A 25,523-nucleotide genomic window follows, 5' to 3' on the forward strand; every position below is an offset into this window, starting at 1 on the left:
AAATTAGAGTGTTTACAGTGCAATAGAATGGATAGAATGGCGGGGATAGAGAGGCGAATTGTGTACAGATAGAATTATTTACTGATTAGAAGTCAATGTACAAGAGATTTAGTTTTATTTTCTATATTCCTTATATATTTTATTTTTAAATGAAGTAAATTTGCATTAAAAAAAAGTAAAAGTTGGCAGTTTGCAATTTGTTTCTAGGCACATTCACTAAATTAGAAATGCATTCTCTGAACTAGAGATTATAGAACTAAGGTTCTAAACAGCCATTTCCCTGGGGTCTTAGCAGAACTCTGAAGTGTGAAGTGTAGTGTACAGTTAGTTGAACCTTGCCTTTTTCACAAATGGTGGCAGCAATGGGACAGATGATCTTAAATACCTTGCCAGGTCCTTGATCCAAAATAGATATTAAAAGATGAAGGACAGTCTTCTCCATGTTCTAGTAAACTAGCTAGAATGTGTTTTTCTTTCATTAGGATCAGACTTCCATTTTATTATCCTAACTTCTGTCTGCTTTGTGTTTTTTAGTAGTGTATTTTTGTTTTACAGCTCTTAAGGCATTTTGAATTTTTTATAATTTTTACTAGAGGCCCGATGCACGAAATTCGTGCAAGAGTAGGACTTTGCAGCCCCGGCTGCCTCGGCCCTTGCAGCCCTGGCTTCATCCAAAAGGGTTGTTCCACTGTTAGGCCATTCAGTCGATTTGCATATTACGCTTTTATTATTATAGACTAGTGGCCCCATGTATGAAATTCATGCACAGGTGTTGGGGGGAGCTGTGTCCCTCAGCCTAGCCTGAACCTTCTCCAATCTGGGACCCCTCGGCGGGTGTCCGACTGCTGGTTTAAGCCCGAAACAGCAGTTGGACATCCCTCTCGCAATTTGGGACCGCTGGCTCCTAACTGCTCACCTGCCTGCCTGTCTAATCGCCCCTTACCACTCTGCCTGCTGGCCTGATCGCACCCAACTGCCACCCCCTGCTGGCCTGCTTGCCCCTAACTACCACCCCCTGCTTGCCCCCAGTGGCCCTCCCCTGCTGGCCTGATCGCCCCTAACCACCTCTGCCTTGGCCCGACCACCATGGCTTTGTCTGGAAGGATGTCCAGAAGGTCTCCCTGAAGGTCTCCCTGTATAATTAGCATATTACCCTTTTATTAGTATAGATTGCTGCTTTACTGTTAGTAGGGTTGAACATCTGCATAATTCTGTTTGTGCTTGCTTTTTGAGAACAGCATTCCATGTCTTTTGACCATCATTGATTGTCTCTTACTGGCTTTCAGGAGCTCTTATAATTGTGGATATTGTTTTACCTCATATTTTCTTTTGACATGTCCTTTGTCTTTCAACTTTTAAAATGGAATTTTTATTGTACACATGCTTCATACCTATATGTATGCATCAGTTAAGTATACTGTTGCTCTATATTCATGAAGTATTGTGATCTATATTACTATTTTATTTAAATTGTTTTACTTATAAGTGACATAAGTTCTTTATATGTTTAGTTCAGATATGAAAATAATGAGCTATATTTGTCCTGTTTAAACTGCCTTATTCTCTTTGTATCATCAATTATGTTTTACAAATGAAACTGTATGTTGAGGTGCTGTAATTATTCTCTCTTGAAAGGTTTCGACCAAATACTAGAGAACTGTGGTGTTACAATGCAGTGGTTGCTGATGCCAGACTTCCTTCTGCAACAGACATGCAGTCCAGATGCAGTATTCTAAGTCCTGAACTTGCATTACCAACAGGATCAAGGGCTCTCACCACCCGATCTCATGCAGCTTTGCACATTCTAGGTAGGGCTGCTATACGATGATCAGATAATTTTAGCTAATTTTCATTGTGTGCCGAGTATTTTTAAAGAGAATTTAATTTTGTATATTATTTTGTCATGTTTGTTAAACAATATGCTAGATGTAAAATAGGTTATATCCTATTGAGAGATTTTTGCTACAGAAAGCAATACCTCAAACTTGTACCAACACCATGAAAGATTCATATATACCAAATATAAAGCAGCCTGGATATAATTTTCCAATATAACTATTGTAGATATTTAAAACTAATTTTAGCTCAACCCGAATACATAAAGTTTAGAGATCTACACTGGATATTCAAATGTAAAAGTATATTTAATTTATATACATTATTTTAAATTCTATAAAATATTATATTAATTTTATAGATTACTTCTCTTTATACAGTACAGTTTTCCACAGCACATCAACTTCATCTCTATTTAATTAATTTGGGATATAGCATTCTCTCTCTTCTTATATATATGTATGTGTGTGTGCATATATATCTATATGCATACACATACATACATACATACATACATACACGCTGTTGTGGAAATTTTATACTTTTACACATAACTGCTTATTCCATTTCTTTAAAAATACCCTTAAAAAGATTCAATTATGTTTATGTAGAATTTTCAATTGTGAAATCGTATCTCTAAGCATAATTACTAGATCACAAATATAATTGCTTGCTTTTTTCACAAATTTCATCTGTTAACCATTGTGAACATCCAGAACTACCATCAGTTGAAGTTATCTCAGGCTAATGTGTTTTCTTCAAATAGTATTTTAAAATGAAACTAAAATAATTCAGAGTTTTATAAAAGGAAGAAGTTTGTAAGGTCTCAAAGATTAAGCAATTTCATCTTTTCAGAGATACGGTTTTGTGCAGTACATTGTCATACCATGTATTTTTAAATATAATAATGACCCGATGGAGAGTGTTTATTCATTGCATATGTCCATGAAATGCTGTTCAACGCTTTGAATACATTTGTTGAGCACACTTATAGTTTATTATTTTAATTTATCCCCTATAGTATTTCATCTCATTAATATAATGGGAGATTATAACTTAAAGGAATTGAGTGCTTGCTTATTTGTTTTTAGGTTGTCTTGATACCTTAGCAACTATGCAGGATTTAAAAATGGGTGTTGCAAGTACGGAGGAGGAGACTCAAGCAGTAATGAAGGTTTACTCCAAAGAAGATTATAATGTAGTGAACAGGTTTGAAAGTATGTATATTTACATTTAGGAGATATTGTCTTCTAACTGAAATATGTCTGACTATTTTAAAACATGAATCGTCTTTTTTTTTTTTTTTTTTAGGTCATGGAGGGGGCTGGGGTTACTCTGCTCATTCAGTAGAAGCTATACGTTTTAGTGCTGACACTGACATTTTACTTGGTGGTCTTGGTCTGTTTGGCGGTAGAGGAGAATATACTGCTAAAATTAAGGTAAGCAGTTCATTGACACTGTTGCCTTTTTTGTTTAAAGATGTTTTGACTTGGTTCATTCTTTTCATATTGCTTTCATTTAAAAAGAACTTGCAGAAACTGGTAAAATCTATAAGTATTAATACTTTATATACTACTAAAATCTTATGTACAATAATACTAAGTCATTAATTCATTAAAAACTTAAAAGTTAAGTAAGAAGGGATCAAATAAGTGGAAGATGATTTTTTTAATAGCCTTGCTATATATAGTAATGTTGGTTTCAGATACTTGCTTTTCATTACATTGAATACTTCATGCCATTCCCTTCTGGCCTGTAGAGTTTCTGATGAGAAATCACTTATAACCTTACTAGAGGTCTGGTGCACAAAATTTGTGCACTTGGGTTGTCCCTCAGGCTGGCCTGTGCCCTCTCACAGTCCAGGACCACTCGGGGGATGTCCGACTGATGGCAGGGAATGGGCTTAAGCAGGCTGTTGGACATCCTTAGTGCTGTTGCAGAGGCGGGAGAGGTTCCACCACTGCTACTGCACTCGTCAGCCATGAGCCTGGCTTCTGGCTGAGCAGTGCTCCCCCTGTGGGAGTGCACTGACCACCAGGGGGCATATCCTGCATCGAGTGTCTGCCCCCTGGTGGTCAGTGTGCATCACAGCAACCGGTTCTTCCACCATTCAGTCAATTTGCATATTAGCCTTTTATTATATAGGACTAGAGGACCGGTGCACAAAAATTTGTGCACTCGGGAGGTGGGGAGGGGGGTCCCCTAGCCCGGCCTGTGCCCTCTCACAGTCTGGGACCCCTCGGGAGATAACGACCTGCTGGCTTAGGCCTGCTCCCGGGTGGCAGAGGGCACATCCAATCCCTAGGTGCAGCCCCTGGTCAGGCTCAGAGCAGGGCCGATTGGGGAGTTGGGGCGCCGCCCCCTGTCATGCACAGAGAAGGGCGGATCGGAAGGTTGCGATGCCACCCTCAGTCACACTCAGGGTAGGGCTGATTGGGGGGTTGGGGCATCGCCCCCTATCACACTCAAGGCAGGGTCGATGGGGAGGTTGCAATGCCACCCCCTGTCACGCACAGAGCAGGGCCAATCAGGGGGTTGGGGTGCTGCCCCCTGTCACTCACAGAGCAGGGCCAATCGGGGTTGGGGCGCTGCCCCCTGTCACTCACAGAGCAGGGCCCATCAGGGGGTTGAGGAGCTCCCCCCTGTCACTCACAGAGTAGGGCCAATAGGGGAGTAGAGGCACCGCCCCCGTCACACACAGAGCAGGGCAGATCAGGGGGTTGGGGTGCTGCACCCTGTCACACTCAGGGCTGGGTCAATGGGGAGGTTATGGCTCTACCCTGTCACACACAGAGCAAGGCCCATGGAGGGGGGTTGGGGCGCCACCCTCTATCACCCACAGAGCAGGGCTGATCAGTGGGTTGGGGCACCGCCACTGTCACACTCGGGACAGGGCCGATGGAGAGGTTATGGCTCTATCCTGTCACACACAGAGCAGGGCCCGTGGGGGCGGGGGGGTTGGGGCACCTTCCCCTGTCACACACAGAGCAGGGCCGATCAGGGGGTTAGCGTGCTGCACCCTGTCAAATACAGAGCCGCAGGGCAATCAGGGGATTGGGGAGCTCCCCCCTATCAGGCACAGAGCAGGTCTGATCAGGGGGTTGGGGCGCCTTCCCCTGTCACGAACAGAGCAGGCCAGATAGGGAGGTTGTGGCCCCGTCCCCTGTCACACACAGAGCCACAGGGTGATCAGGGGATTGGGGAGCTCCACCCTATCAGGCACAGAGCAGGGCTGTTCAGGGGGTTGGGGCGCCTTACCCTGTCACGCTGATCCCAGTGCCGGGAGCCTCGCTGCTCCGCTGATCCCGGTGCCGGCAGGCATATTACCCTTTTACTATATAGGATAGAGGCCTGGTGCATGGGTAGGGGCTGGCTGGTTTGCCCTGAAGGGTGTCCTGGATCAAGGTGGGGGTCCCCACTGAGATGCCTGGCCAGTCTGGGTCAGGGGCTGAGGGCTGTTTTCCGGAAGCGGGTGACTGAAGCTCCCAACTGCTCCTTTTTTTCTTTTTTTTTTTTTTATTCTGGGCCAGCTTTAGCTCTGAGGCCTTGCTGCTGAAAACATCGATACAATGTTTCGGTTCGGCTGGCTGAAGCCTGGCTGAATGAAAGCCGATTTCTGGGGTTTTGTTTAGCTTCTTATTTGCAACATAGTACATAGTTCCTTAGAGTTGCAGCTGAGAGGCCGGCAGTGGCAGGCGGGGAACATTGGAGTTCGCCGTCACTGGAGCAAGCAAGCCTCCCTGCTCGCTTCAGTGCATGGCTGCCGGCCGCCATCTTGGCTGACAGTTAATTTGCATAAGGATATGCTGATTAGCCAATGGGAAGGGTAGCGGTCGTATGCTAATTACCATGTTTCTCTTTTATTAATGTAGATAGGAGCTCCTTTGTAGGCAACTACCTGCTTTTCTTCTGCTGCCTTTATGATTCTCTCTCTGTCTTTAATTTTTGGCATTTTAATTATGATGTGTCTGGGCATAGATCTGTTTGGGTTCTTCTTGTTTGGGACTCTTTGCCTCCTAGACTTGTGTGACGTTTTTCTTCACCAGGTTTGGGATGTTTTCTGCCATTATTTCTTCAAACAGGTTCTCTAGCCCTTGCTCAATTTCTTCATTTCTTGGTACTTCTCTGATGCAAATATTGGTATATTTTATGGTGTCCCACAGCTCCCTTAAGCTGTCCTCCTGTTTTTTAATTGTTTTTTTTTTCTTTTTGCTTCTCTGATTGAGTGATTTTCTCTACCCTATTTCCTAATTCACTGATATAATCCTTGACTTCCCCTAATCTGCTTTGTATTCCTTCCAATGTGTTCTTTATTAGTGCTGTGTCATTCTTCATTCCTGACTGGGCTTTTATTTGTTACCATATCTTTTCTCATGCTAGTGAGCATCCTTGCTATCATTATTCTAAACTCTATATCTGATAAAGTTCTTATCTCTATTTCCTTTAGCTCTTCTTCTAGAGAATTCTCTTGTTCTTTCATTTGGGGCTTGTTTTTTTGTCTCCCCATTTTGGCTGCCTGTTTGAGTTTGTGTCTGTGTATTAGATAGATCTGCTATGAATCCCAATCTCTAGTGCAGGACAGTGTCAGACACTGTTTGTGACTGGCCCTGAGTGCCCTTTTTGGATCTATCAGCAATCCACAGTTGTGGCTCTGTCAGCTGGGACTGGAAACTTTTGGAAAGGACCAATATGTGCACCAAGATCTGCTTTTCCTAGCCCCTAGCCCTCAATTAGATCAGGCAAAGACTCAAAGCCTCCAGAGATCCATATCTCTCTGTTTCCTGATTGTTACTCAGTTTTGATTAGCCTGAGGCTATCCACCACAGGGTGGAACAAGAGGTTTTCCAACAGGGTGGGGCAGTTGCATCTGCCTGCAGGCTGGTTGTTATTCTCAGTCTCTTAATGGGCCTCAGAAACTCCACAGGGTGGGGCAAAGGTGTTTCCAATAGGGTGGAGCAATTGCTTCCCCCTCAGGCAAAACTGCCTGGATGGTAAAGGTCTCTAGAGAAAGGTGTCCTTTGCAGTATGAAGAATGACTCAGCACAAGAAATCAGGGTGTCTGCCTTCTGAGCTCTAACCCCAGACTCTCCAACTCTGGCTTTTGCTCACACAGCTCCATTCCACTCTGCCCTCCCTCTGCCAGAGCCCAAGGTGAGCAGCTACAAACCAGATTTTGTGGCTTGGCCCTTTAAGAGGGTGCTTGCATTTCCAGCCCCCATTTTTTGTTTGTATCATTCACCCCTGTATGCCCAGTTCCTAGAACTGTATGTATTCAAAGAGATTTGTTAAAAATAAGCAAGGGAGCCAGGTTGGGGCGACTTATTAAGGAGTTTTATATCATGCTGCAAAGATAGAAATGAGAAACTGCTACATAACTTTAAGGAAGTATGCTGATCAATTGTTCATTTTAAAACATTAAAAGAAGAAATTCTCAGCTTTGTGGAATATGGGTTAGAGCAAGGAGAGAAAGGAGATAAGACTAATTACTTGTTGTTGAGCTATTCTAGCAAATACCAGTGGATATGGGTGAACCAACCAGCTTTGGTACCAGGAATAGAGTGGACATAGTGATGGTAGAGAGGTATGGAAAAAGGGAGCATTCCAGGTCTCTTCTCTCAGTAACTAGCAAAGAATGATAGTGCCATTTATCAGAATGTTGAAGGCAGGAGGAGGGAGAGATGAGTCACTTCAGAATGAGTAAGATGGAGCTGCTGGGGGAATCATTGGACTGTGGAGATTAAGATCTGCGCTGGAGATGGATTTCAAATTATCCTGTATAATAAAAGCCCAGCAACCGAAATGGCGGAATGACCAGAGACCAGAATGACCACGGCCCCTTGCTCCAGCCAGCCCCGCCCCCCAGGAGGGACCCCACCCCAATCGGGGGCATGGCCGGCCAGCAAACCACGCCCGGCCCCTGGTGCCCCAGCGGGGACCCCCGCCCTGACCGGGGGTGTGGGCAGCCCCTTGCTCCTGCCAGCCCCGCCCCTGAGCAAGGACCCCAAGCCCAATCCAGGGCCCCCATCAGGGCAGGCCAGCCAGCCCCTACCCATGCACAGGGCCTCTATCCTATATAATAAAAAGGGTAATATGCAAATTGACCCTAACGGCAGAACGACCACTCGACCAGTCACTGTGAGGTGCACTGACCACCTTTCGGTCCCTTTCCCTGGCCAGTAGGCTCTGATCGCCCAATGGTGAACATGGAACCTGGAGTGGATGGCAGGGGACCTGGGTGGTGCCAGGCCAAAGCCCCCCCGCCCCCCCACTAGTCGCCCCACACACAGGGGGCAGGGCCGGCGAGCAGGCAGGAACGGCTGACTTCTTGGTCCCTTCCCCCAGCCGTCAAGCTCCGATTGCCCAATGGCAAATGGAGATCTGGGGAGGGTGGCAGCGTGGGGTGGGGCTGGCGAGTGGGTGGAACGGCTGACCTCTTGGTTCCTCCCCCCGGCTCCCATCACCCAATGGAAAACAGGGAACCAGGGGTGGGTGGCGGCAGGGGGTGGGGCCAGCTGCAGGTAGCTGGGGAAGACCCTGATCTCAGGCCAGGCCTAGGGACCGTACCTGCGCACGGATTTGTGCGCCAGGCCTCTAGTTAGTGTATAATTGAAAAATCAAGACATGCACACAATAATTGTGCAGTAAATTTTAATGCTCATTTCTTTTCCTTCTGAGTATTTTATCCACCTTTCTTATAGTTTGCCTGCTATAATTCTTCAGAGAAATAGGGAATTTTTTAAATGTATTAGTTCATTAAAAAAATAAACTCTTCCTCATAATACTCTATTTTTACTTGATCTCATAACCTTTGCTAATTTGATATCTTCTCTTTTATTCCTTTTCAGAGACTCTGTGTCCTCTCCTTTTTTTATAACCATTTTATTCACACTCTTCATCTCTCCTTTTCCCATGCCATATTATTTTGAACTGTTTTTTCATTACCTGTGTTTTTAACGATTTTTATTTTCTATTATTCCTCTCTCTCTCCATAGCTAACATTTTCTAGCCTTTTTTTCTGGGCATTTTTCTGAGCATTTTTCCACAAATATTATTCCATTTAATTTTCACAGTTATTATTGAAGTAGGCTGTGTTAGTATCCATCTCTTTTTTATGGATAAGAAAACTGGTTCCTAGGATCTCTCAGCTAGTAAATGTTGAAGCAAGATTTAACCTCACTTAGATATATACTTTGATTGAGTGCTCTCTTTCAAATTATAAACTTCTCTCCTCAGAGGTTTATATTTGGTACAGAACTATTTGGAGCACTTGACATTAAATAAATTAATAGGAAGGAAAACAGATTAATATAGACTGTAAGTCATGGTATGTGTTTCTTAACTTAATTATATATGTCTGTATATTTTCCTTAATAACGTTTAAAAATAGGTGCTCTGATTTTTCACATTTTGCAGTGTTCAGAAAATATTGAGACATGCAAAATTATGAGCATGTTATTCAGCAGATTTATGTGACCGAAAGATTGAGCACAGTATGTTTTTCCCCTTCCCCCAGCTGTTTGAGTTGGGACCTGATGGAGGAGATCATGAAACTGATGGAGACCTTCTTGCAGAGACTGATGTGCTGGCTTATGACTGTGCTGCTAGGTAATGATTTTTTCATTATTCAGTGTAGTCCTTTCAGATATTTAATGTGAAAAATTCATTATAAATAAGTAAACATAATTTTAAAAGGAAGTTTTAAGTAATCAGTGATCACATACTTGAGAAATTAAATTATATATTAGATAATGTGTTGCTTTTAACAATGCCACATTAAAAATAATAGTATTTCTACATTGAAGATAAGATGAAAATATTATACATAACATTTTGCACACTTTTATTTTTATGCATTGCTTAGAAAACACCTAATATGCTAATGCTCTATTGATGCGATGCAATTATTTACTACCTAACATTATATATATAGTGTCAAATAGTCATACTGGGCCATAATTCAGATCAACTGTATACTTTAACGTCATGCATATAATATCTGCTTAATTATAACACACTTGGAGGGAGGTAGTCGGCTTTACTGTTTTTTTTTAAAACAATTTTTAAAAATTTGGTCTTATTTTAATATAAAAGTTTTATAGCACTTAAGCAAGTTTTAGGATTCAAGATGGAGGAGGAAGAAATGTCATGTTATGACCACAACACAAGTAAATATTATTTGTGTTCTTGTCTAGGCATTTTTAAATAAAGGGTTTTAAATACTTGACACAGGTCTTATAATGCAATGGATTTCATGTTTTATTTATAAAGGATTTTAAAAACAAATGTTTGTAGTGGAAATGCAAAGACATTGTTTTTGATTCACTATTTTTTTTCGCAGAGAAAAATACGCAATGATGTTTGATGAACCAGTTCTTCTGCAAGCTGGGTGGTGGTACGTAGCCTGGGCTCGAGTGTCAGGACCCAGCAGTGACTGTGGATCTCATGGACAAGCTTCTATCACCACAGATGATGGGTAAGTGGAATGTTTAAGTGTTCTTTAAGCAGCTCTCATTTTTGGTAGTGGAATATTGTTTAGAAATCTCAGAAGTTTTTTTGGTAGGATAAAATCTTAGTAAGGCTAGAGCATAATATGACTTCTAAAATTAAATTCATATAATCTTATACCAAATTAAAGTCTAGACCAGTGATGGCGAACCTTTTGAGCTCGGCGTGTCAACATTTTGAAAAACCGTAACTTAACTCTGGTGCCGTGTCACATATAGAAATTTTTTTATATTTGCAACCATAGTAAAACAAAGACTTATATTTTTGATATTTATTTTATATATTTAAATGCCATTTAACAAAGAAAAATCAACCAAAAAAATGAGTTCGCTTGTCACCTCTGACACGCGTGTCATAGGTTCGCCATCACTGGTCTAGACAGTAAAGGGAGATAATGGCACTGCAATTCTTAGCTCTTGTCAGGTGGCATTTGTGTATATTTCTGGGTGTTACATCACATTACTAAATTAGAAATTATATAGAGGAAAGTGACAATGATGGGGGAGTTTGGAAACCATAAAAAAAGAAATATATACGTGTTATAAAATTTGACAGTGCTTATGAAAACAGTTTATTAATTGCAAAGCTTCAGTAGTATGAAATGGTATGGCGTTAATAAAATGTTGGGGGAACATTGTTGAATTATTACTTTCAATGAATCCTGCACCATGTTGGTTTTGATATCATTGTTATTTTTTCTCTTCTTAGGGTTGTTTTCCAATTTAAGAGTTCAAAGAAATCAAATAATGGTACAGATGTTAACGCTGGTCAGATACCTCAATTACTATACAGGTATTTAGCATGCTTATTGTTAATTAATAAGGTTTATTCTTTTGCTATAATGAACTAGGATCACTATAAAATATATACACATTTGAAGCATTCAGAACATTTTAATATAATAGAAATATGGGTGCATTTAACAAAATCATTTAATGTTTTGTATATTTTAAATTATTTTCTGCATCAAGCTTAATTTTAAATTTTACCTCATAACTCAGATTATTCGTATTATGCCAGTAACATTTTAATGACTTATACAGGGCAAGGCAGATGTAGGTTTACAGTTGTTTGTGAACCAGGGTTTATCTTGCATTATTTATTATTATTTTCCATATGAACAACTGAAAACCTACTTTTACCCCACACTGTATTTTTAATGTCTTTATTATTTTACCAGTTTCAGAATGTTGTAAACTAATAAAATTTGTCTTAGAGAAATTAAATTATGGTGTTAGATGGAGACTTTGGAGTAGGCCTGATTTATTTGCTGCAGTCTTATGTTTTCTTGTTCATCTTGTGATGCAGTGAATTGGAAAATCCCTTACTGCTGAAAATTTGGGGGAGGGAACGTGGGTGGTTGGCCGGCCAGCCCTTTGCTTGATATATCAAATAATAACTTGCTTATGTATAATATTTATTGTATTTTACCAATATTTAAGAGTTTTAATTACATTATGGTAATTGATACATATATGGAGGCGTATGTCTCCACCTACTTGTAGACATTTACTGCAATAATTTTTAGAATAAAGTATGCAAATAGATATAAAACCTCACTAAAAAATGTCATTCTTACTTTATGTAGTAAAAATCAAAGGAAGTACTTCTAGAACAGTGATTCTCTGTCTCCTATATCTTCCTTTCTAGTAATCACTTCAAGAATCTGGATGATATGTGTAAACTTAATTTACCCAAGAAGGGATTTTTGTTTATTTTTATGCTCTTTATTATAGTTACTATTTGTAATATGTAGTATTATGAACATAACAAGTTGCTGGGGTGACTTCTGGGTACACTTGTTGAATAACTTTTAAATAGTAGAATTTAGTAGTGGCATTACTACAGAACATAAGTTACATATGTTGTCTAGTAAGAGATACTTTACTACCCAGTCTTACAAATGTGGGATTTAAATGCTGAAATGCTCAGATGCTAACAATTTTGCTTAGCATTGGAAAATGTTTTTTAAAAGCCCCATATTGTAATTTTACCTAACAAAAATATTTAAATACATAATTCAATTTTTTATTATTGCAAAAATGTATATTATGAACAGAAAAATGTCATTGGCCTTTGCAGCATAAATTTATGTTTGTCTGCTACCTTCAGACTTCCAACCAGTGATGGCAGCGCTTCAAAAGGCAAACAGCAAACAAGTGAACCGGTACACATTTTAAAGAGATCTTTTGCAAGAACTGTCTCAGTGGTGAGCCATTTTTTTAAATTTCAGCTTTTCTATTCAATGCTCAGTTTCATTTTGATGCTTTAGCATTTAGCCACTCCTCTTAGTTGTTATTTCAGCATAGCAATAAGCTTTATGAACTCTAATTTGTTTTTGTATTGGCATTGACAGTCTAGGCCAAATAGCATGCACTTTAAATAATGGGAAAATAGAGATCGTGACTGATTTTAACATGTCTTGCTATTTCTGAAATAACTGCTCAATTTTCTGATAAATCATGTATGAATGAATATATATGCTGAAAGAGTTAGAAAGTGAAGGATAACTTAAGGGTGGTGTTGACCAAAAAGTTTTATTTTATTGCTTTAGGAAATAGAAGTCTCATATCTAACTCTAGGGACTTTATTGAACTACTTGACATCACCATTCTACATTTAAAGATACAACATGCTATTGGGGCTACCTTTGTAGAATGGAAAGTCAGCATGATGTAATTGAAATATGGCATGTTCAGGAAGTCTTGCTCTTTCATTTATTAGTTGTGGATGTTTACACAGCTTACCTGCATAAATATGTCATAGCGTCATTATGAATTTTAATGACATAAGGGATGCAAAAATTCTTTTTAAATTGTAAGGCACTATATGACTGTGATTTACCAATGTAGCTGGTAATCTGTTCTATTAGTAAAAGGCTTTGGGAAATGCTTTTCTTCTTTTTTATTAATTTTTTAAAACAAAATTAATACATATCCCTTGTGAAATAAGGTAGAGTAGGAATAAAACCAAGCTAAATGTATATTAAACTTTCCCCTATAATCACCCTGTTTTTACTATATATAACTACTATTTACATTTTGATGTATATTCTTTCAGACTATATTTTTATACATACACATACTTATTATTCTGCATATACAATATGCTGTGAACCTTCTTATTTATGTTTGATCATACTGCAGGTTTTGCATTTTCTTTTTTAAAAATTTCATAGTCTATGCTGTGGACACATTTGGCCCTATTTTAATCTTTTCTAATGTTTGCATCATATTCCATCGAATGGTTGTACAGTAAGTCCTCACTTAATGTTATTGATAATAGATTCTGCACCTTAAGCTAAATGATGTATAATGAAACCAATTTTACCATAGGCTAATTGATAAAAACAAGAGCTAAGCTCCTACACATCTCATGAATGTTAAAAGAAATGATGTTGAATGAAATGACATTATTTGAAGACCCTCTGTATTGGACTCTATTCCTATCAAAGGACTGTTTATTTCTCATTTTTACTATTATATTGATACGTATGTCTTTGAAATTACTTATGCATTTATGTCAACATTTCTACTGGAAGTGTCATTTAAAATTTGGTATATTATGCTGCATTAGCCCTCCAAAAGAGATGGGACAGTTTACAGAGAATGTGCTTTGAATAAAAGAGCACAAGAATTTTTGCTACTTGGTAACTTGGATCCTTTAGTATTATGATCAGTTTGGTATCTTTTGATTCAAATAAGTATCTTTGATTCTGTTGCGTGTGTTTTTTAGTGATACTTTATTTTGTGCTTAGTAATTTTTTTGTATTTATGTATGAGTGGTTTTATGGTTATTAGGTAATTGAAATCTTTATATAGGAAACTTATAAATCATTTCTTTAAAAGTTAAGGTATAAACTCTTATTCTTGGTATTACTATACGAGAGGATGAAAATTTGGTGGGAGTGAGAGAATAAGTGCTTTTCTTTAAGATTCATCTAGTATCCATTATCATGTAAGCATGATAAAACCTGCAGACCAACTAGAACTACAGGGATGCTCAACCCTCCAAACCCATATTTTGGAATTTTAAAAATATCCAAGTAAGAATTTTTATTATTTTTATAGTCAATTTTTATCTTCTGTTAACTTGTTTATCAAGAATTGGCTTCGGTTGTATTGTAAAATTTAATAGGTAGATACAAAATAAGCTTTTTATGTTGTTGATATGCTAAAGTGGTTTATTATATTAAAAATTATTTAACTGTTAAAATACTTTTGGTTTATTTACACATTACTACCTTGAAAATGTAGAGTGTAATTTTCCTTTCAAGTAAACATCCTATATAATAAAAGGCTAATATGCAAATTGTCCCCTCGACCAGGAGTTTGACCCCAACAAGCCCCACTCCTGATCGCCAACTGCCCACGCGCCCCCCCCCCCCCCCCCCCACTGGCCATGCCCTTGATCTACCCCACCACCTTGATCGGGGGCGGGGCTGGCCGGCCAACCACCCACGTTCCCTTCCCCAAGCCAGCCCAGCCCTATGGGCCCCGATCGGGGCAGCCTGGCCAGACCCCATCCATACACAAATTCGTGCACCAGGCCTCTAATTTATTTATAAGTGATTTTCTTTTATTTCTTTACTTATATGACAAACTAGATAGGTTGGTAGCAGAGAAACTTAGAAATGTATTTTTAAATAAGAAAATATTAAAGAATGTTGTTTTATAGATGCCTAACTACTTTACTATTTTTGTCAAGCTTCAGAAATGCTCCTAATGGTAATTTAATGAATGAACTAATAAGATGTCTTTTAATTGGTCTACCAAAACTCAACAAAAAATGTCAAGTTCAAATAAAGCTTTCGATTTGATTCATCTTATAGTATAATTTGGACTAATTTGTATCTAATTCTTCGTGTTTTGGATTAGGAATGTTTTGAGTCATTGTTGAGTATTCTTCACTGGAGCTGGACCACCTTAGTCTTAGGAGTTGAAGAACTTAGAGGATTAAAAGGATTCCAGTTTACAGCTACCCTTCTAGATTTGGAGAGACTGCGCTTTGTGGGTACCTGTTGTCTGAGGTTACTGCGTGTCTATACCTGTGAAATTTACCCAGTGTCAGGTATGATCTTTTTTTAAAATGTCTTTGAGGAGAAAATATATGAGAACTGAGAAGGTTTATGTAGGGATATCCAAGAGTTTAAGATCCCTTGGTGAACACACAATACAATATCCAGATGATGTATTATAGAATTGTACACCTGAAACCTATATAATTGTATTAACCAATGTCACTCCAATAAATTCAATTTTAAAAAAGCCCTAACTGCCTCATCTTGCTTCTTAAAAGAGGGGAGAAAGTCAGCTTGCTGGGATACTTGTAAAGAATAAAATACATTACATGTCATTCTGATAACAAAAAATCATGTTGGACTAAAATTAAATACTCTTAATAAAGTGGTTTTTTAAACAGGTTCTGTCAAATAGAAATTTTTGAACAACTGATTTGGATTTACATGCAGAAACCAGTGTTTTGTTTATTTTTCTATATAGGTTTTAAAAAGAAATAAGTTTGGACCATACTTAATTTCTAAATTGTTTCCTTTCTAGGTTATGAGTACTTAAGATTTTTAGTTATATGGGAAATTACATGAATTATATTGAATGTTTTCATGCATATTTATTATTCTATTCAATTAGCAGCCTGTTTTGTTTCCTTAAAGCTACAGGAAAAGCAGTTGTAGAAGAAACTAGCAAATTAGCAGAATGTATTGGAAAAACCAGAACTTTGTTAAGGAAAATCTTATCAGAAGGAGTTGATCACTGCATGGTGAAGTTGGATAATGATCCTCAAGGATATCTCAGTCAACCCTTGAGTCTCCTGGAAGCTGTCCTTCAGGAGTGTCATAACACCTTTACTGCCTGCTTCCATTCCTTCTACCCAACCCCTGCCTTGCAGTGGGCTTGCCTTTGTGATCTGCTGAATTGTTTGGATCAGGTAATTTAAGTTTATAAAATGTTAGTTGATATAAAATAAGTATGGTATACTTACTTAATAAGTACTCTTCAAGATAATAAATATCAGTTGCCTCAGTCTTTCTAACTTTTATAAAAGGTAAATCAGGAAATCAGTTTGGTATGTGAGATTTAATAATCAATGTTCAAAAAATATTTTTTCTATTTGCTTTATTATTATTTTTAGTTATAAAATTGGCAGGCACAATGTACAGCTGCTGATTTGCTCTTTAAACCTGTGTGTGTGTGTGTGTGTGTGTGTATGTGTGTAAGAGGGAAAGAACAATAGTGAGTGAATATGTGAGAGCCAGTATAGTACTAGAAGGGTAGCCCCCACCACTCCATATCTGCAAAACCGTCAGGAGAGAAAGCTGTGAGTGAACTTGCACGTTGACATCCGTTCCCTCATAAGGAAACCACACCCTCATAAATGCACATGCCCCAAATCACAGTTTCAAACCATCTGAGGCAAAACAGTTATAAAACTACAGGGAAAAATAGACAAATTCACATTGATAGTTGGAGACTTCAATACTGCTTCTTCAGTAATTTATAGAACAACTAGACAAAAAAAATCAGTAGGTTTATAGGGATTTGAACAGTACTATCAACCCCCTTGGTCTAAGTGACATTTAAGAAGCAGAAGGTGCAACTGCAATATACATATTCTTTCCAACTATACATATAATATTCACAAAGATAGATCCTAGATGAGTTGGTAGGTCATAAAATGTCTTGGTAAACTTCATAATATTAAAATTTTAAGGGAAGTGTTTTCAGAGCACAATAGAATTAAATTAGAAGTAAATAGCAAAATATATCAAGAAAAGCACCAAATATTTGGAAAATAGACACACTTTTAAAAACCTATAAATCAAAGAACAAATCCAAGTAAATTAAAAAATATTTCACACTGAAAGATAAAAATATAATATAAAAATTTGTAAGAAGTAGGTATAGCATTGCTTTTAGAGGAAATGTATGCTTTTACATGCTTACTAGTATACAAACACAGAAAGGTTTAAAACCAATGATCTTAGTTTCTACCTTAAGAAGCCAGAAAGAAAAGCAAATCAAATCCAAAGAAAGAAGAAAGTAACAAAGAGAAAGGAAAGAAATAAAGGTAAGGACAGAAATTTGTAAAATAGTAAATAGAGAAAATTAATAAAGTCAGAAGTTGGTTCTTTGAAAATATAACAAAATTTTAAAACTCCTAGAAAGTCTGACTGAGAGACAAGAGAAAGAAAAAATATAAAATACCATTATCAGGAATAAAATAGGAAATATCACTATAGATCCAACAGACATCAAAATGATAAGAAGGGAATATTATGAACAAGTTTATACCAATAAATTATAACTTTTAATAAAAAAATTCTTGAAAAATATAACTTAAGCAAATCTTGCACAATAAGAAAGAGAAAATCTGAATTGCCTTATATCTGTTAAAAATTGAATTCATTATCAAAGACTAATACAAGGAAAATTCCAGCCCTAGATATTGTCATTGGAGAATTCTTTTAAACATATAAGAGAGCAATAATAACAATCTTTTACAAACTCTTTCAGAAAATACAGGAGGCAACACTTCCCAACTAATTCATCAAGTTAGCTTTATCCTGATACCAAAATTTGACAAAGATATTAAAATATTAGGATAGACAAATATTACTCAGAAACATAGATGGAAAAGTTCTTAAAAATATTGTCAAATCAAATCGAACAATATAAAAAATGTATCATACCAAGTGGGATTTATCTCAGAAATGCAAGGGTAGATTAATATTCAAAATTCATTGTAATTCACCATATTAACTAAGTAAAGAGGGAAAATTATATGATCCTCTCCATAGATGCAGAAAAAGTATAGTTGACCCTTGAACAATATGAGGGTTAGGTGGGCTGACCACCCACACAATGGAAAATTGCATGTAACTTAGGTCAGCACTTCAAATACGCAGATTCCCAACTGCAGATTGAAAATAGTATTTGACAAAATTTTATTCAGCGATAAAAATTCAGCAAACTAGGATTTAAGGAAACTTTCTAAAGAAAGATAAAGAATATCTACAGCTAACATAAAAATTAATGGTGAAATATTTATTGTTTCCCTAAATTTGGGAACAATATACAAGGTATCTATTCTCACCACTCCTACTCAACATTGTACTGGAAGTTATAGAGCCCCCTCTCAAGCTCACCCCTCCCACAAAAAAGAAATTCACTGGCATCAATCACCAGGGTATCCTAGCCTAGTGGAAAGGTATTCTAGTAATGACATCTGGGTGGGCAACTTTGTTTTTATTTTATTTAGCCATTTAGATACTGACCTTATTTTTCTTGGCATTTTAAAAAAGTGTTATTGTGGTAAGGACACTTAACATAAGATGTACCCTCTCAACACATATTGAGTGTGTAAGTACAATATTGTTATCTGTAGGTACAATGTTATGTAGCAGATCTCTAGCACTTACCTTTCATAGCTAAATGCTGCTGAGTAGACTGACTTTGACAAACATTGGTTTAACATTTAGAATATTTTACTTTTAGCCTGTCTTTGTGACACGTGTTTAATGAACTAAGTAATGTGTGCAGTGCATACACAAATTCCTTTGTGAATTAGGATATCCTGTGCAGATAACTCTTTAAATCTTTGTTTTAAAATTTTACATGTTTGCTTACTACTTTTCCTGAATAAACTGTGCAATGTGATGGCATAATTTTGTGATCTTAGTGAGATGTTAACATTAGTGAAATGTTATAGGAGCACAGAATTACAATTTAATTTATTTGAGGAAAGTAGTTTCAATGCTTGTTACTGGAAATGCTTCAGATATATACTAATTGGGGCCTTTTTTATGTCTTTGAGAATATTGCTGGACATAACTGTGATTCTGAAGATACAGAAATATATATAAGCTCATTTACTAGAGAACAGGAGTTGGTTTTTCTTGACCATATTTAATAGTTTTCCATTGTCATTGGGTAGTAACTTAAACAAGTGTTTCAAAGTATTGATGTAATATTATTCTGTAACAACACAATTACAATGATTGAACTCTAGAAAATTTTGGTATGATTTAAAATGGTGTTTCCCATTTGTATATCCAGAAACTTGCATTATATTGATGCAGTATTTTTTTAGTGGGTTACATATTTTTGTTTTTAAAAGGACATTCAAGAAGCAAACTTCAAGACATCAAGTAGTCGACTCCTAGCAGCTGTTATGTCAGCTCTGTGTCACACCTCTGTTAAACTGACTTCTATCTTCCCTATTGCTTATGATGGAGAAGTACTACTACGATCAATTGTTAAACAAGTTAGCACAGAGAATGACTCAACACTAGTTCACCGTTTTCCCCTTTTGGTAGCCCAGATGGAAAAACTCAGCCAGGTAGGTTTTCTAAAATATATTTTATATTGAAGCAATAAAACTGTCAAATGGAGACATATTTAGCTTAGTGCTTATTCTTCTATATCAGTAAATATATTTACCAAATAATTTTGTGTTTCACAAAAAAGACTAAAATTAAGGCAAAAAAAAGTCACATGTTTACCTATAAATAAGTACTCTTTTTTCTCTAATTTTTTTTTGAATGATTCCTAACCTATAAGAAATTTAAGAGTGTTATATAAAGCATTCCTGTGTAATTTTTTTGGCTGAACCATTTGAAAATTGCAGATATTATAAAACACTTGTATCTTCTAATATATTTTATATTGCCAAGATAGAATTCTAAGGAAATAAATAACTTTTAAAACATTTTCTGTAACATTTTGTTATATTAAAATAAGCATTACAAAACAATAGTCATAGAACATTCTTTATAATTTTTAATTAAATCTTTATTGTGAAAGTATTACATATATCCCTCTTTTTCCCTCATTGACCCCTTGATGAAATTAAATACATTTTGCTTTCTGTCCACAACTGGCTAAGAAATATTGAGGTTGGTAAAGGAGATAAATAATGTTCATGCTGGACATCAATTAAAATCAATTATCATCTTTTTCCTTTTTTTCTGGAGGAAAAAAGTATTCTCCCATTCATCTTTCTTTTTAAAAAATATGTTTTTATTTATTTCAGAGAAGGGGGAGGGAGGGAGGAAAGGAGGAAGAGAGATAGAAACATCAATGATGAGAGAGAATCATTGATTGGTTGCCTCCTGCCCACCCCCAACTGGGGATGGAGGCCACAACCCGAGCATGTGCCCTGACTGGGAATTGAACCATGACCTTTTGGTTCATAAGTCAACACTCAACCACTGAGCCATGCCGTTTGGACTTCCCATTGGTCTTTAGTGAGAGTCTGTAATTTCTTATTTTGATTTTTTTCCATTGGTAGGTGTTAGAATTTTTCTCTCTTTGTTTATGAAGTCAAATACATAGAAGTTATAAAATTGTATAGGAATAGTTATAGAATTCCATATTTTTATTACATACACGTACAGAAAGAATTTTGTTAGAAAATAGATTTGCAGAGATTACAATGTTTCTTAGTTGCTTTACCTCTAAATATACCAGAAATAATTATCTGAGATTGGAATCTTGTCTAAAGAGAAAGCTTTTTAAATGGGAAGAGTTTTATTCTGTTTGTCATAAAGAATTGTTACTGAAAAGTTAAGAAAATAAGTTAAAATGACAAAAAGCTAATAAAACATAGCTTGTAAATGTGTGATACTTTTATGATACACAGAGGCTAATAATTTAAAAAGAACTGCTAAGTGAAAAATAGATATAATGACTCCACGTACAACTGGATAGATTTATGGAATTAGACTCAAGTCTGAATTTTAAGGTTCTCTTCTAGAAAGACAAGATTTTGAAATTGAGTGTCCCTGAGAAGGAAAACAAAGCAGTATCTTGGAACTGTTTTTGTTGTTGTTTTTTTTAATGTATCACAGAGTGAAGAGAACATCTCTGGGATGACAAGCTTCCGTGAAGTTCTGGAGAAAATGCTAGTTATTGTTGTGCTCCCAGTCAGGAACAGCCTGAGGAGGGAAAATGAGCTGTTCTCCTCCCACCTCGTCTACAACACCTGTGGATTACTGGCCAGTATTGTCAGTGAACTGACAGCCTCAGCCCTGGGATCTGAGGTAATGTTCTACTTTGAGATTGGATAATAAGCACATGTTTAAACTTTCCACATAGTTTCTTTTTTCAAATATTTTGGTTTCATAGAAACTGATTTCAGTCCCACTGTTGTTTTTTTACTTTAAAAAAATACATTTAAGCTAACTAGGCTGTTTTCCCCTTTCTTATACCTCTTCTTTGCTCTTATTTGCTTCCTCTCTCACCAGTTTACCCAGGATGTCACACATATACAAATATATATGTTTTTCTCTTAGCTGCTTCATTGCACTATCCCAGTAAATGAAAGTTTGGCCCTGGCTGGTGTTGCTCAGTTAGTCGAGTATCGTCCCATGCACCTAAGGGTCATCAGTTCGAGATTCCCAGTCAGGGCACATGCCAGGATTGCCAGCTCCATCCCCAGTGCGGGGCATGCAGGAGGCAGCCAATCAATGTTTCTCTCTCTCTCTCCCTTCCTCTCTCTCAGAATCAATTAAAATATATAATATGTGTGTGTGTGTGTGTGTGTGTGTATATATATATATATACACACACACACACACATATATACACTAGAGGCCCGGTGCACAAAAATTTGTGCACTCGGGAGGGTCCCTCAGCCCGGCCTGTGCCCTCTCGCAATCTGGTACCCCTCGGGGGATGACCACCTGCTGGCTTAGGCCCGCTCCTAGGAGGATTGGGCCTAAGCTGGCAGTCAGACATCCCTCTGGCAGCCCAGGAGCCCTCGGGGGATGTCCACTTGCCAGAGGGGAGCAGGCCTAGCTGCAGTCGGACATCCTTAGCCCTGCTGAGGAGGTGGGAGAGGCTCCCACCACCACCGCTGTACTGGCAGCCATCAGCCTGGCTTGTGACTGAGCAGAGCTCCCCCTGTGGGAGCACACTGACCACCAGGGGGCAACTCCTGCATTAAGCATCTGCCCCCTGGTGGTCAGTGTGTGTCATAGTGACCAGTGATTCCCAGTCGCTCTGCTGTTAGGGTCAATTTGCATATTACCCTTTTATTATATAGGACTAGAGGCCCAGTGCACAAAAATTTATGCACTCGGGGGGGGGGGGGGAGGGGGGAGTCCCTCAGCCCGGCCTGTGCCCTCTCGCAGTCTGGGACCCCTCAGGAGATAACGACCTGCTGGCTTAGGCCTGCTCCCGGGTGACAGAGGGCAGGCCCAATCCCTAGGTGCAGCCCCTGGTCGGGCTCAGAGCAGGGCCGATTGGGGAGTTGGGGCACCGCCCCCTGTCATGCACAGAGCAGGACGGATTGGGAGGTTGTGATGCCACCCTCAGTCATGCTCAGGGTAGGGCCGATTGGGGGGTTGGGGCACTGCCCCTGTCACAGAGCAGGGCCCATCAGGGAGGTTGGGGAGCTCCCCCCTGTCACTCACAGAGCTGGGCCTATCAGGGGGTTGGGGAGCTCCCCCCTGTCACGCACAGAGCAGGGCCCATCAGGGGGTTGGGGAACTCCCCCCTGTCACGCACAGAGTAGGGCCGATAGGGGAGTTGGGGCACCGCCCCCTGTCACACACAGAGCAGGGCGGATCAGGGGGTTGGGGCACCGCCCTCTATCACCCACAGAGCAGGACCGATCAGGGGGTTGGGGCGCTGCCACTCTCACACTCAGGGCAGGGCCGATGGGGAGGTTATGGCTCTACCCCGTCACACACAGAGCAGGGCCCGTGGGGGGGGGTGTTGGGGCGCCACACCCTGTCACACACAGAGCCACAGGGCGATCAGGGGGTTGGGGAGCTTCCCCCTATCAGGCACAGAGCAGGGCTGATCTGGGGCGCCTTCCCCTGTCACGAACAGAGCAGGGCGGATAGGGAAATTGTGGCCCCGCCCCCTGTCACACACAGAGCCGCAGGGCAATCAGGGGGTTTGGGCACTGCCCCCTGTCACTCTGATCCTGGTGCCAGGAGGCCTGCGGCTCCGCTGATCCCGGTGCTGGGAGGCATATTACCCTTTTACTATATAGGACAGAGGCCTGGTGCATGGGTAGGGGCTGGCTGGTTTGCCCTGAAGGGTGTCCTGGATCAGAGTGGGGGTCCCCACTGGGGTGGCTGTACAGCCTGGATGAGGGGATGATGGCTGTTTGCAGCTGGTCACACACCCTTCAGGGTGGTGGTCCCCACTGGGGTGCCTGGCCAGTCTGGGTGAGGGACTGAGGGCTGTTTTCAGGCTGGTGGGTGACTGAAGCTCTCAACTGCTCCTTTTTTTCTTTCTTTTTTTATTCTGTGCCAAGGCCTCTGCTGCTAAAAGCAGGTATCTGGTTTGTTTCGGTTCTATAATCGAAACACTGTATAACTCCAGCTCTGAGATCCCAGCCAGCTGAAAGCTGGTTTCTGGCATTTTGTTTAGCTTCTATATTTGTTACAATGTTTCAAACTGCCAGCTCAGAGGCCGGCAAGGCAGGCGAGGAATGTTGGAGTCCTCCTTCACTGAAGCAAGCAAGCCTCATGTTCGCTTCCAGCTGCCTGGCTGCGGCTGCCATCTTGGCTGGCAGTTAATTTGCATATCGCCCTGATTAGCCAATGTGAACAGTAGCGGTCGTACGCTAATTACCATGTTTCTCTTTTATTAGATAGGATATATATATATGTATATATATATATAAAATAAAATATATAATAAAATAATTTGCGTTGCTGCATAATGAGTAATGGAAGTAGGACTATTACTAAAGAATGAATGGCATGGAAAGGGTAAAAAGGTAGCTATGCCCACTTGATTGACTCTAGACAAATACACATGTAAAATGGGAATAATAATTTTTATCTTACCTAAGTCACAAAGTATTTTTAATGTAGTAAAATATAAATAACATAAAATTTATTCTAATTTTCTGTGTATAGTTCAATGGCATTGAGTACAGTACATTCACATTGTTGTATAGCCATAACACAAAGTTTTAAAAGGATCAAATATTATGTTTGAGAAAACCATTTTAAGTGCCTTTACATTTTGTAAAGTAGCATTATATTTCACTATTTCACTGGTCTATAGTATCTGTTTTATAATTTATCTAAACATTTTGGCTGTATTTGGTAAGTGATTTTATTTTTCCCCCCAAAAGTAGATAGTACATTGGTCTTGAAAATCATGTCATGATATGAATTATCTTATATCATTGGAATGAATATTTAATAACTAGCATATATTCAGTGGTCCCAGGTCTCAAATTTTTTACAAAGGAACTTTTTTTCTCTATTTTACTTTCATAATTCCTAGTCTTTGCTTTTTCTTACTTTTAGATTTATTTTAGAATCTATTCTGAATTAGCCCATTTAGTCTACACTCATTATTGATTAATTGTGACAGTTTAGCCTTTAGGATTTCCTAGTGATTATATGCACCTAAGCAGTTTAGTATCTCACCTGGGAAGCCTTCCCCCAGTTCTTAGTTAGCTTAGGCTTTGGCCTCAGGTGCCATTAAAGCCCTGTCAGAACATTAAAAAAAATTTTAAGTTATTAATTCAGCCTATATAATATGCTTATCTTCTGTAGTAGATCTGATAGAGAAAGTTTGTAGTGCACACATAGGTCCCACCCAGAATGTTACTATATACTTATCCCCTATGAACTAACCTGTCTAGTGAAAAGGAATGCTCAAAATTGCAGGTTCCTAATATACAGCCTTTGGAGTTCCCAATAGTCCTGTCTAGACGTTCATATATCTTTCTTTCCCAGAGCAGTTTTTCTTTCTCTTCAATTTTCTTTCTCAAATTTCTGAAGCCAACTTAGATCAGCAACAAGGTTTATAATTAAAAAGAGTGGTTTTAAACCAAAGTAAGTTCTCTGATCCTCTCTAATGAAAGTCTGTGTGGTTGTATTTGTGTGTGTGTGTGTGTATTCAAAATTTTTTGAATGCCAAGTTTTAATATCACTATACACTAGTGTTCTTCAGACCTAAGAGAACATTTTCTGCAAATGAAGTCTTACTTGTAAACTTACAGATAAAAGGAGTGGTGGTCTGACTGAAGAGGGGAACCTGAGTTTACTACTTTCTTGAATACCTATCTGCAGAATTCCTAGAGCTCTGTGTGGTATAGTTTGCAATTTGTTGGTCTATAGAATATTGATGACATTTTTTTGCTATCTGTTTTCAAAGTGAGTGTTCATTCATATGGTATGACTGTAA

General features: G+C 38.7%; 1 protein-coding gene across 8 annotated transcripts in view; it reads left to right on the top strand.

The window, feature by feature from the left end:
• MYCBP2 (MYC binding protein 2) overlaps positions 1-25,523 on the top strand; it is a 272,896-nt gene that overhangs the window by 111,488 nt on the left and 135,885 nt on the right. For all 8 annotated transcript variants that reach the window (XM_070408908.1, XM_070408907.1, XM_070408910.1 and 5 more), the window contains 11 exons: positions 1,636-1,808; positions 2,928-3,053; positions 3,148-3,275; positions 9,350-9,441; positions 10,175-10,309; positions 11,050-11,133; positions 12,454-12,550; positions 15,219-15,411; positions 16,013-16,287; positions 19,477-19,698; positions 21,209-21,400. In XM_070408908.1, the coding sequence (XP_070265009.1) occupies positions 1,636-1,808; positions 2,928-3,053; positions 3,148-3,275; positions 9,350-9,441; positions 10,175-10,309; positions 11,050-11,133; positions 12,454-12,550; positions 15,219-15,411; positions 16,013-16,287; positions 19,477-19,698; positions 21,209-21,400 (1,717 nt within the window). The remainder of the gene's footprint in view (positions 1-1,635; positions 1,809-2,927; positions 3,054-3,147; positions 3,276-9,349; positions 9,442-10,174; positions 10,310-11,049; positions 11,134-12,453; positions 12,551-15,218; positions 15,412-16,012; positions 16,288-19,476; positions 19,699-21,208; positions 21,401-25,523) is intronic.

This window comes from Myotis yumanensis, unplaced genomic scaffold (assembly GCF_028538775.1).
Source record: "Myotis yumanensis isolate MYYU_CA2020_CCGP unplaced genomic scaffold, mMyoYum1.0.hap1 SCAF_3, whole genome shotgun sequence".
NCBI classification, from domain to species: Eukaryota; Metazoa; Chordata; class Mammalia; order Chiroptera; family Vespertilionidae; genus Myotis; species Myotis yumanensis.